Here is a 12,312-nt window from a genome sequence, read left to right as displayed (position 1 = left end):
TCCTTCCCTCTTGTGGCAGGAAATTTTTTGACGTTTCTAAGAAACGCTGCTGAAACTTTGCCCAAAATCTGGCCCGTGTGGAAATTTCCTTTGGATTAGGGGCTCTGAAGGATGTGTAGGACGAGCTACTGGCCGCTTGGTCCTGCTGGATTTGGATAACGTGACTTTACAGAAGCCACCAAAGCCACCCAGAGGGGTTTGCTCACGGCTGGACGGTGCCAGTGCCCGGGGAGCCCTTGGGCCACCACCTGCACAGTGGATTTTACCCCCAGCTTTTCCATAGCGAGGTTAGCTGGCTGTTGGTACTTTTTATTTATTATTTCCCCCCAAAAAAAAGTTTCTTCTGGTAGGGGAGGATCGGGCAGTGAGAGGGAACGGGAGGAATACCTGTAAAAAAACCTGCACCCAGCTTGCTCCAGAGCTGGAGCTGGGATCTGTCGGTGCTCTGTGGTGTTGGAGAGTGGAGACGGAGCGGCGGTTGCTCCAGAAAACACGGCAGCACGCGCGGGCTGGAAGAGCTCCTGCCTCCCTCTGTGTGCGTCGCGACGAGATGGGTTTTTTTTAGCCGAGGATTCAGAAAGGCAAGCTGTAATCTCTTGGAGGTTTGCACACTGGTGGATTTTTTTTTTTTTTTTTTTTGCAACTTCGAATGTAAAAAAGAACGTGCGAAGGCTTGTGTGGGTCCCAGCTCTGCCCTAACACTGCCGGTTGGCCCCTTGGCAGCTAAAAATGGGTTTGAAAGGGTCTGTAGAGGGGACAGCTTCGATTCGGCGCGGTCCTGTGCCCGCGCTGAGGTCGGTTGAGCTCCGCGAAGGCTCTGTCCCCGTGTAAACCCCCCTCTTTGCCCCCCGTCTTTGCCATAAGGTTGTGCTCTGAGAAGCAAAACTGGTCCCAAAGCCTCTCGTTGCCAGCCAGGAACGGTCCCTCTCGGCTCAGCGTTAGCAAAAGGTGCTGACAGGGTGCGAACCCGGGCTGTTCGTGGGCAGGATGGGTGCTTCCCCCGGCTTCCGACGCAGGAGGGACCCGGGGGGGGGTGCTCAGTGGGTCCAAGGTGAGGAGCCCGCCGAGCGGTCGGGCTCCAGTGGGGCTGGGGGTGCCCGTTGCTGGCCCGGCGAGGTGGGAAGAGCTGGTGATGCTTCAGCGTGGTGGGGATGGAGCTGGCTGCTGGGCACCGGTGGGCGAAGGTGCCTGGAAATTCCTGTGGGGTGGAGGGATCCTGCCAGCAGCGCAGGCTGCGGGTTAGCGAGGAGAGTTAACGTGATTCTCATTTTTTGCTAGGATGGTTTTTTCTTAAGCTGGGGTCCTGCTTTTCCAGGGAGGGCTCTGGACCACGGCAGGGGCATGGAAGCCGTTCTCCGGTGCTTCCCGCAGGAGGAAGATAAACCTGGGGGAGGAGCGAGCTGGGAATGCTGAGTCTTCACAGGCCATTCGGTCCTTGGTGTCTCTCTGCTCTCTTAAGCAGGAAAACTTTAAGCAGCAAAGCCTGTTCCTCCCGTCCCTCCACGTCACAACATCCACTCCGATGTCAGTTCGGGATCATTCCTCGCCTGCTGCCATCCCACCAGCCCAGGTGCTAAAATCAGGATGAGGACAGGGGGCTCTCGGCTTGCAGCCTCCCTTTGCATCCCATGTTTATCCCCCCACTCTCCATCTTTCCCTGGGGAATCTGGCCAAGCTGCCGCCCTCCGTGCTGCTCCAGGGGGGGCTTTGCCGTACGGATTTGTGGCTCCGGCTTTGGCGAAGGGGATGCGCTAGGGGAATGAACTCCTGTGAGGGCCGAGGGGTGGGTGCTCCCCCCCCCCCCCCCCCAGGGTGTGCTGAGCGCCGTCGTTTTGTGGGGTTTGCCCTGGGGTTGATGCTCTGGTCCTTCTTCCCTGGGGAGCAGAAGAGCATCGTGACCCCTCCGTGGTGGAGCTGCCACTGGGGTCTGGCCTCGGCGCTGGGCAGGGGGGGGAGCAGCAGTGTCCCCCCCCCTTCTCCAAATGAGGGGGGAAAGCTGGTGGGGAAGGGGCTGGGGCTTCCCCAGAAGGGGGCGGCAGGTGGGGGGTGGCTGGGCTGTGGTCCCACATGCCCGAAGGGCGGAGGGATGCTGGTGCTCCAGCCCTGGGTGTGGATTGGGGGCTCGGGGGTCTCTCTGCCGGCTGATGACAGGGAGCTTTTTAGTGACACCATCATCCCCTCCACACCCGTCTTTCAAAGGAACAATCGCACTTTCTCCCTTTTATCTCCCTCCTTCCCGCGGGAATTGCCCAAAGGTGTTCCTCGCTGGCTCTTGCCTCTCCTTTTTCCCTCTGATAAATCGAATTATTTCCTTTAAAATATACCAGAAGGAGCCGTTTCCTCAGCGGGTAGTGGCAAATCTGGCTGATTGAGTTGGAGAGATTTCTGCCATCAAGGACTTCTTTCCGATTTATCCTCACCATTCCCTGGAGGAGAACCAGAGTCTTTTCCTCCAAAAAACACTTTCAACTTGGAAATCAAACCTCTCAAACGAGGAGGGAGATATAGGTGCATATATACGTGTGTATATAGGTGTGTATATTGCACGCTGCAGCATCTTTGCTGGGCACCAGTTGCTGTGGGGAAGGGCTGGAGGTGGAGCAGGAGGAACAATGCTCCTTGGCCCCTCTGCTCAATCCCACGACATTCCAGCACAGAAATCCACGATTTATGAGCGGCTGGGACATGGCCAGCTCGCTCGGCTGCCCGCCAGCAGGATGCGACCATGGCACCCCTCAGATCCCTCTTCCCGTGGGTTTGATTTGGTTTATTTTTAATTTTTCCAGCAAGACGAGACTTTGTTCCCTGCATGTTTCACCGGCGTTTGCACATGGACGCAGCATTCCCAGCGCGCGGCGGCGGCTGCGCTGGAGCCGGTGGTGCCCAGCCTGGAGCCTGTGCCCGGAGCAGGATGGAGACTGGGATTTGTCGTTTGTTCTCTTTGGAAACAACAAAATCCCAAGTCTTCCAGCCTGCCCCAGGGCTGAAGGATGCGCCGGCAGTGGAGGGTGGTCCTGGGATCCTTGGGATCCTTGCTGGAGCTGGCACCCATGGGTGCACCAGGGGCTGTCACCCACGACACCCAGCGGGTTTCTGTGTGCACCGGGAGAGGGGCTGGGGTGCTCCTGGCTGCTGCTGGCAGCGGTGACACAAAGGACAATGCTTGTGCCCCATGTCCCACCGCCAGTGCCAGCCATGGAGCTGAGCCCTGATCCCGATCCCTTGGGACCCCGGGCTGTCCAGGGGGGCTGCTCCAGCCCCACTTGCCAGGGATGGAGGAGAAACCTCCCGCGCCGTGCCAGATTCTTTGGTTTTGGTGGATTCTGCGGTGCTGGGATGCTTGGTCCTGCTCCATCACGTTATCCTGGTGGGAATCTCCCCATCCTGGTGGGAATCTCCCCATCCTTCTGCCTTGGCTTCCCGGCTCCCGGGCTGTGGCCATAAGCCGGCTCCTCCGCGAAGGTTATTCCTGCTTTTTTGACTCCTGGCAGACAGAGCAGGGAAATACGGAGCGGCCAAGGCTGCTGCCAGGCTCCCTGCTCTCACCACCCTGGGATAAGCCCCCAGCCTCTTACCGAGGGGAGGGGGCGGCAGCAGGCGCCGCGGGAGGAGGAAGCCAAGCACAAGGAGGTGCCCGAGTGATGCTCGGGGGTGCTGGAGCAGGGGAGGGGGGTCCCGTGACCCCCTCAGCCATGCGGTGAAATGTGGCCGCTGTGCACGACAGCTGCAGCGGTGCCAAGTACAGTTGGTGCCTTTGCTGCACGCGGGTGCACCCCGCTGCACACCCTGCATGCCATGCACCCCTATCATGCATCCTATTGCACCCCCTGGCATGCCATGCACCCCATACACCCCCTATCATGCCCCCCTTTGCACCCCTGGCATGCCACCCACCCCATACATGCCCTATCACACACTCTCTGCACATCTTACACACTACCCACCCCATGCACGCCCTGTCACGTACCCCACTGCACCCCTTGCACACCATGCACTCCCTATCATGCACCCCACTGCACCCCTTGCATGCCATGCACCCCATGCACCCCTATCATGCACCCTATTGCGCTCCTTGCATGCAACGCACCCCATTGCACCCCTTGCACTCCCTGTCATGCATTCCACGCACATGCCGCATGCCCCATGCACACCTATCACACACCCCATGTACCCCCTGTCACGCACCCCACTGCACCCCCTGCATGCCATGCACCCCATGCACACTGTCATGCACCCCACTGCACTCCTTGCATGCCATGCACCCCATGCACACTGTCATGCACCCCACTGCACCCCCTGCATGCCATGCACCCCATGCACACTGTCATGCACCCCATGCACACTGTCATGCACCCCACTGCACTCCTTGCATGCCATGCACTCCATGCACGTCCTGTCACACACCCCATTGCACCCCTTGCACCCCGTCACACATTCCATGCACACCTTGCATGCCGCATGCCCCATGCACGCCTATCACACACCCCATGCACCCCCTATCACGCACCCCATTGCACTCCTTGCATGCCATGCACCCCATGCACGCCCTGTCATGCACCCCATTGCACCCCCTGTCATGCACTCCACGCACACCTTGCATGCCGCATGCCCAATGCACGCCCTGTCACACACCCCACGCACCCCCTATCACGCACCCCATTGCACCCCTTGCATGCCATGCACCCCATGCACCCCGTCATGCACCCCATTGCCTGTGTGTACGTGCATGTCATGTGCATGCCTGTGTGTACGTGCATGCACGCGTGTACATGTGTGTGCACGTGTGCAATGTGCACGCACGCGCGTGTGTGTGTGTGTGCGGCTGTGTGCACAGACGCGTGTTCACGCGTCTACCCGCGCGCCCGTGCGTGCTGCAGGCGCGCGCCCGCGTGCGTGCCGCTGTTCCCGCCAGGCGCGTGCCCGCCCCGCCCCGCCCGCACGCGCAGAGCCGTGACCCCGTCTGACCCCTGCGCGTGCGCGCTGGGCACTTCCGGGCGGCGGCGGCGGCGGCGGCGGCGTGGAGGCGGGCGGTGGCGGACGGGCCCCCCCGGCACCCCCCGGAGCCCGGCCATGAGCGCCACGGAGCCGCCGGGCCGCGGGATGCGGTTTGCGGAGGGGCAGCTGCGGCGGCACGGCTGGCGGAGAGGTGGGGGCCGGGCCGGGGGTCCGGCCTGCGGGCCCCGCTGCCCCCCGCTGCCCCCGGCCTTGCTGCGCCCGTGGGGGGTCCCAGGCCGCGGGGGTCCCCATGCTCCAGTGGTCCCAGCCCAGGGGTCCTTAGGCCGCGGGGGTCTCAGGCTACGGGGGGACCCCAGGCCCCGGGAGTTCTCGGCTCCGACGGTCTCCAGGCCATGGGGGTCCCCGGCTCTGGCGATCCCCAGGCCCCAGGGGTCCTCCGGCCCCGGGGGTCCCTGGCTCTGGTGGTCCCTGGTCCGCAGAGGTCCCAGGCTCCAGCAGTCCCAGGCCACGGGGGTCCCAGGCCCTGGCGGCCCCCAGGCCGTGGAGGTCCCTGGCGCTCCCCGGTCTCATGGCCTGTCCCCAGCCCCCTTCCCAGAGGAGCAGACCTCCGCCTCGCGGCCTCGCCCCCCACACTTGGGGACTCGCAGCAGCCCCGGCCCCCACTGGCCAACCCCCGGCAGTGGGGGGGGTCCGGGGGAGCCGCTGCGGCCGGTGACGGGTGCTCTTGTCCCCAGGGCGGGGGCTGGGGAAGCGGGAGGACGGCATCGCCGAGGCCATCCGGGTGAAGGTCAAGTGTGACACAGCGGGGGGTGAGTGCAGCCCCCTGCACGGTGCGGGCTCGGACCCGGTGGTCGTCGCCGGCTGCAGCCGTTTTGGTGGCCCCTCTGCACCCCGCAGGTGGGACACGACGCAGCGGAGCCCTTCTCCTTCCACTGGTGGGACCACGTCTTCAACAAGGCAGCTGCCAACATTGCAGTGGAGGCCGGGCAGGTAGGGCTGGGGGTGGCGAGGGGGCACCCCAGTGGAGCTGGGACGGGGCCACAGGCGGGGAGGGCTTTGGGGTCCCCCTTTGGTGGGCTTTGTGCTGCCACCGAATGTCCCTGCAGCCCTTCACAGCGTGCAGCACCCTGCATGGGGACCACGGTGCTGGAGGGGGCGAAGCCCCTCAGAAAACTGCTCCTGAGCCTTTTGCATCTCTCTCCCCCCACCCCAGGACGGTGTTGCCATGAAGACCCTTTCTCAGCAGGGAGCCTGGATCAGCACTAAGAAGCCCCGCAAGGCCGGCGGCACCGGCAGCATGCTGTACGGCCGCTTCGTGAAGGTAACCGGCCCTGGGGACACGGCTCGGCGAACAGCTGCGGCTCTGGAAGCTGCTGTGAGCTCTGCGCCCCCCCTTGCAGCGCACCCTCCCCAGCCCGTCGCTGCTGTGCCCCCCCCCCAGGGCCCCCTTTTCTTTGTCCCCCTTCCTCACAGCCCCTCTGCCTCTCCCCACCACAGTCAGCCACGCTCACGGCATCCGGGGAGGAGTCGGCGAAGCTGCCCACTGGCTCGGAGAGCAGCGAGGAGGAGGAGGAGAAGCTGGACCTCTCTTCAGCCAGGAGGTGAGGTGATGTGGGGGACAAGGGCTGCAAGGGGGAGTCCCACTCCGGGCCGCCCTCCTCCCCATGCCGATGCTGGGAGTGACGCGTCCCGTCTGTGTCCCACAGGCTGACGGATGAGGAGCTGATGCGAGCGTGCGGCGGCCGCACGGCACACAAGTAAGTGGTTGGGGAGGGCTGCGTGGTTGGGCTCCCCCCTCCTGGCAGGGTTTTGTGCAGGCTGGGCTGGAGGGTTCTTCACCAGGAAGGTGCCAGACCCGTGCTGCCCACCGGCGTTGCAGGGGTGCCCGTCACGGCCTGACCATGAGTGCCAAGCTGGCGCGCCTGGAGGAGCAGGAGCGAGCCTTCCTGGCCACGTACCGGCGGAAGGAGCAGCAGCGTGAGCCCCCAGAAAACAGCCCCCCAGCTGAGGGGCAGAAAACAATAAAGGAAAAAAAGAAACAGTCCAGGGACAGAGCCAACCCTGAGCTGCTGCAGCACCAGGAGCCAAGTGGAGAAGAGGAGCTGGCAGGAGAGGAAGGGAAGGTTGTGAAAAGGAAGAAGAAGAAGAAGCAGGAGCCAAGCGGAGAAGAGGAGGTGGCAGGAAAGGAAGAGAAGCCTGCAAAGAGGAGGAAGAAGAAGAAGCAGGAGCCAAGCGGAGAAGAGGTGGCAGGAAAGGAAGAGAAGCCTGCAAAGAGGAGGAAGAAGAAGAAGAAGCAGGAGGAGGAAGACGAAGAAGAGCCAGGTGAGACAGGAAAGAAGCAGGAGGAGGAAGACGAAGAGCTAGATGAGACAGGAAAGAAGAAGAAAAAGAAGCAGCAGCAGGAGGAAGAAGACAAAGAGCCAGAAAAGAAGAAGCGGCAGCATTGGGAGGAGGAGGAAGACAAGGAAGAGCCAAAAAAGAAGGAGGAGGAGGACAGAGAAGAGCCAGCTGAGACCGAGGTACCTCTAGAAGACACAGATGGGTCCGATCACGCTGGGCACAGGCCCAGGAAGAAGAGGAAGAGGGAGCCAGAGTGAGCAAGGACCAAGGCTGCCGCCCTGCACAGCTGCACCATCTGGCTCTGAGGGTCCCGATCCTGCCTACTGGTGCCCAGGGGGTGCTCCGGGCCCTTCCCAGGTGGAGCCCAACACTGAGGCCCCCAGCTGCGTGTTCGCTGCCTGGAGACACTGGGCTGGGACTGGTTGGTCTGGAGCTGGATCAAGCTTTGCACCACCCCCGGGAGCCTTCCCTTCTGCCAGGGGTGACCCCAGTGCCCACCAGCCCCGAGGGGGGGGGACACCAGTTTGCCATGGGTCTGTCGCAGAGGGCCACAAAGGGACAGCCCCCCCATTTTCAAGGGCACAAATAAAATCTTTATTGCAGTGAAACTATCCTGAAGTGCAACGCACGTGGCAAACCCCAGCGTCCTGGATTTTGTCTACACCTACAAACACTCGGATGAGGCAGCAACCCCAAACGGAGTCCCCCGGCAGCCGGCCCGTCACCCCCAGGCTCCTGGGGGCTTTTGAGTCCGCTGCAAACCTCGACCCCGTGGCAGAGCTGAGTAGGACCAAAGCCCAGTGAGGAGCTGAGCATCCTCCTAGCAGAGAGCTGCAGCTTTGGCAGAATGAGACCCTGGTCTGCCGTGCCAAAGCCTAGCCCCGCACCCCAAGCCCCCGCTGCGCCCCAGCCCTAGGTCAGCTGCAGGACGCAGTCTGTCTCGGGGTACGGCGGCAGGTTTAAAGCGTATTTCTTCTGGAGCGCGGGGGGCACAAACCTGCCCCCGAGGAAGTGGTAGCGGCCGGCAAAATGCTTGGCTGCCGCCTTGGGCGCCGTCAGCGAGATGAGCATGTCGGGCTGGAGACCGTCCGCCTTCCCCTTCTCCACGTCCCAGCCTGCAAGGAGCCCCAGGCTGGAGCCGGGAAGACCCCCCAAGAGGCACCTTCCCCTGGGGGGTCCGGAGTTACTCACCCGAGGGGATGTCGATGCTGGCGATGGGGACCGTGATGCGCTCGAGGGTGCCGAGGATGCTGCCGAAGGGCTCCCGCACCGCTCCCTTGAAGCTGAACCCGAAAATCGCATCCACCACCAAGCCGTAGAGCTCGTCGATGAGCGCAGCCTGCGGCGGGGAAGGCGGTGGGTGAAAACCAGCCCCCGGCACGGCTCCAAGGGCGGCTGCTCCCCAGCCGGGGGCTCCTCACCTCCGCCGGGAACTCGGGCAGGAAGGGGATGTCCATCTTCTGGCACTGGGTGGTCAAACCTTCAAAGAGGGGCTTGTTGGGGCGCTTGGGGTAATAGACAGTTGGCTCGTAGCCCTGCAAGAGCAGGAGGGAGCTGGGCAGGGCGCAGCACCAGCTGGAGGAGCGTGAACCCCAAAGCTTGTGGGGCTGGGGGTGCACGGGGCCGAGCCCCCTCCCCAGGGGGAGCACGCAGCCGCTCGCACAAGAGACTCACAAACATTTTCAGGTGCCGGGCGCAGACCAAGCCATCGCCACCGTTGTTCCCCGGCCCACAGACGACCAGCACGGCGGGCTGGCTGGTGGTGAAGGAGCTGGGGGGGGTAAGCCTGGAGGGGGCCAGGAGCGGGATTATGCTGGGGGATGATGCTGAGGACCCCTGCCAGGACCCCCTCCCCGCCTCGTGCGCCCACCTTGGCGATGGCGGTGGCGCAGCTCAGCCCCGCCAGCTCCATCAGCTGGTCCACGCTGAATTTGTACTCGGTGAAGAGCTCCTGGTCGATGGCCTGGGCCTCCTCCTGCCTGGGGGGGAAGGGTGGCAGCCCTGGGGGTCCCAGACCCCCGGCCGGACCCCGGCTCTCTGGGGTCAGGGACGGCCCAGGGCCAGCCACCATCCCCTTGACTTTGCAAAGCGCCAGCAAGTGGGGGGTGGGATGCTGAGCCCCCACTCCATGCACCTCTGCACCCCCAGGCATCCCACCCAACGACTCACCCCCCCCCCCCCAGTGCCTCTCTCCACCCTGTTAACCATGTCCCGCACCCTGCAGACCCCCAGACACCCCCCTTGCACCCTGCAGACCCCCAAGCCACCCCCCTTGCACCGCCCCTGCACCCTGTGGACCCCCAGGCATCCCCCTGCACCCTGCGGACCCCCACACCACCCCCCTTGAACCCTGTGAACACCCAACCACCTCCCCTTGCACCCTGGGGACCCTCTTTCACCCTCCTTGTACCTTGAAGACCCCCAGCCACCCTCTGCACCCCCCCTACCCCCTGCAGACACCCAACCACCCCCTGCAACCCCTCCCCCACCCTGTGGACCCCCAGGCACCCCTTGCACCCTGCAAACATCCAGCCACCCCCTGCACCCTGCGGACCCCCAGTCACTCCCCTTGCACCCTCCCCACCCCCTGCAACCTCCCTGCACCCTGTGGACCCCCCATCAGTCCCCCGGCACCCTGAAGACCTCCCCCCCCCCCTCAGTCCCCCTGCACCCTGTGGAACCCCCATCACCCCCCCCGCACACCCTCAATCACCCCCCTTGCACACTGTGGACCCCCAACCACCCCCCTCGCACCCTGCAGACCCTCAATCAAACACACACACCCCGCACCCTGGGGACCCCCAAGCCCCCCCCCCCTTCCACTCTGTGGACCCCCGATCATCCCCCTGCACCCTGAAGACCCCCAGCCACCCCCTGCACCCTGCGGACCCCCAACGGCACCCCCTCCCCCCCATTCTGCCCCCCCTCTGCCCATCTTGCGCCCACCCCCACCCCAGGCTTCCCCCCCCCCCCAGGCCCTACCCGAGGAAGCGCAGCTCCCGCGGGCCGGGCCCGGCGCTGGGCCCGTGCATGGCGCGGTGGGGGCGGCACCAGCCGCGGTCCCGGTGCCAGTCCCGGTGCCAGCCCCCCCCCGGGCAACGCCCGCCCGCCCGCGCCGCCGCCACCAGCAGCCCCAGCCCCAGCAGCGACCGCGGGCCCGGCATGGGGCGGGATCGGCTGCGCTCGGCACTGCTCGGCTGGGCTCGGCTGCGCTCGGCTCGTTTCGGCGCGGCTCGGCTGCGCTCGGCTGGTTTCGGCACGGCTCGGCTCGGCTGCACTCGGTCGGCCTCGGCTTAGCTGGGCTCGGCCGGGCCCGGCGGCACTCGGCCGGGCTCGGCTCGGCTCGGCTCAGCTCGGTCCGTCGGGGCGGAGCGCCCACCCCCGTGCGGGGGGCGGTACCTGGCTGGAAGCCCCGCCCCCTCCCGTATTAAGACCGCGCTGGCCCAGGCCGGGGTGCCCGTTAGCGACAGCGCCGGGGGCTCGGGGAGGTGGGGGGGGGAGGGACCCCTCGTGTCCCCCCGAGACCCCTCGCTCGTCGCGTTTAATGACCACGGGGGCGCGGAACGGGCAGTTAACGGGGGGGGGGGGGGGGGGCTGGGTCCGGTACTGGGGGGGTGGGACTGTGCGGGTGGGCTGCCGTGGGGCACCAGCTCCCTGTGGTCCTCTGTCCTCACACAGCGATGCTGTGGGCTGTCACCATCTCCCTGGTGTCCTCCGTCCTCGCACGAGGATGCCGTGGGCTGTCACCATCTCCCTGGTGTCCTCTACCCTTGCATGAAGATGCCGTGGGAAGTCACCACGTCCTCCGTCCTCGTGCGAGGATGCTGTGGGATGTCACCATCTCCCTGGTGTCCTCCATCCTCGCGCGAGGCCGCTGTGGGATGCCACCATCTCCCCGGTGCCCTCCGCCTTCACACAAGGCTGCAGATGAGGGACAGTGCCCTGGTCCTGGTGCGGGGGTTCTGGTTGGTGGGGGGCCAGCAGCTGGCGGCAGCGGTGGGGGTGGCAGCGGTGGGGCTGGGAGGTGGCGAGGCCACTGGCGTGTTACAGCGTGTCCGGTGGGATGCAGAAGAGGCGGCGGGTGGATGGGGGGGGGTTCCTGCAGGGGTGCTGTGCTGCCCCCTCCCTAGGGAGGGGGGCTGGGGTTGGCCCCAAGGTCCCCAAACCACCAGCCTCAGTGACTTCAGCTTTGGGGCCACGTGGCCAGCAGGGGTGTCCCAAGCCCTGCCAGGGGGTCTCCATCCCTGAACCCTCCCCCCAGAGGACCCCCCACAGCCCAGACTACCCGCCTGCTCCTCCAGCGTGTCACCTACCGCTCTGGGGGCCTCAGTCGGAGGGTCCGGGGGGGTCCGGTGCCCTGTGGACCACCGGGTGAGAGCAGTGGCCCCCGGGGCGAACCCAGCCCCGGTGGCGCTTGGTACTCACGGAGCTGGGGGCTGCCGTGGCGCGGTGGGGCTGGGGGCCAGTGGGTGCTGCTGAGGTTACTGGGAGTGAAGCAGAGACTGCTGGTGGGGGTCTGTGCCACAAGCCCACCCCCACCGCCACCAAACCCTCCCCAAATTCCAGCCTGAAAGACCCCCAAGGCGCTCCCCGGAATTGTGCATCTTTTAAAATATCAGGATTTTCACCTTGGAACCACGAGAAATCCCTGGGGCGCCACCACTCGCTGCGTCCCCTTCGACACTCCTGCATGGGGGTGCCCCTCCTCGCCCACCCACCTGTTGGCGCGGGGCTGACGGTGACACCCTGCAGCCGTGCTGGGACCATCCTCATCCTCCCCAGGGATGTCCTGTGGGGTGTGGGGCTCTGGTGCGGGGCCATCAGCCAGGGCTGCTCCTCTGCCTCCAGGGACGAAGGACAAACGGGCAGGAACCCGGTGCCAGACGGTGCCAAAGCTTTGGCTCCGGCAAAAATTAGCCGCGTGGTTTAATTAAATCTGGGGTTTAATTTGCAGCCTCTTACCTGAGTGCCTGGGACGTGTTCCCGGTGCGTACGGCTCGTCCCCAGCCTGGGCTC

General features: G+C 64.9%; 2 protein-coding genes and 1 long non-coding RNA gene across 3 annotated transcripts; 1 reads left to right on the top strand and 2 right to left on the bottom strand.

Moving 5' to 3' along the window:
* The first annotated feature begins 5,003 nt into the window (after positions 1-5,003).
* Positions 5,004-8,100, top strand: GPATCH4 (G-patch domain containing 4). Its single transcript, XM_040577985.1, has 8 exons — positions 5,004-5,146; positions 5,691-5,765; positions 5,855-5,946; positions 6,170-6,277; positions 6,454-6,557; positions 6,663-6,713; positions 6,836-7,061; positions 7,984-8,100. Exons 1-8 carry the CDS (start codon positions 5,071-5,073, stop codon positions 8,098-8,100), a joined length of 849 nt encoding a protein of 282 aa, XP_040433919.1. The 5' UTR covers positions 5,004-5,070.
* On the bottom strand, positions 7,867-10,487 carry NAXE (NAD(P)HX epimerase). Its single transcript, XM_040618838.1, is given in 7 exon segments — positions 7,867-8,411; positions 8,488-8,635; positions 8,718-8,831; positions 8,971-9,075; positions 9,077-9,082; positions 9,167-9,275; positions 10,279-10,487. Coding segments are annotated over 7 exon segments (867 nt in total). The 5' UTR covers positions 10,461-10,487; the 3' UTR covers positions 7,867-8,208.
* A 758-nt stretch (positions 10,488-11,245) lies between these two features.
* LOC121080011 lies at positions 11,246-12,312 on the bottom strand. Its single transcript, XR_005825250.1, has 4 exons — positions 12,259-12,312; positions 12,015-12,138; positions 11,610-11,780; positions 11,246-11,422 (listed from the first exon to the last, which is right to left on the bottom strand). It is a non-coding gene; the product is annotated as an uncharacterized LOC121080011 (long non-coding RNA).

The sequence above is a fragment of the Falco naumanni genome, chromosome 20 (genome assembly GCF_017639655.2).
Source record: "Falco naumanni isolate bFalNau1 chromosome 20, bFalNau1.pat, whole genome shotgun sequence".
In the NCBI taxonomy this organism is placed as follows: domain Eukaryota; kingdom Metazoa; phylum Chordata; class Aves; order Falconiformes; family Falconidae; genus Falco; species Falco naumanni.
The sequence above is the reverse complement of the archived record's forward strand: the minus strand, read 5'-3'. Positions and strand labels throughout refer to the sequence as shown.

Coding starts and splice junctions, on each gene's coding strand:
- GPATCH4 (XM_040577985.1), top strand. CDS start 5,071: ATGAGCGCCACGGAGCCGCCGGGCCGCGGGATGCGGTTTGCGGAGGGG. Junction 5,766..5,854: donor CAAGTGTGACACAGCGGGGG/GTGAGTGCAGCC, acceptor GCACCCCGCAGG/TGGGACACGACGCAGCGGAG. Junction 7,062..7,983: donor CAAGTGGAGAAGAGGAGCTG/GCAGGAGAGGAA, acceptor CGGATGAGGCAG/CAACCCCAAACGGAGTCCCC.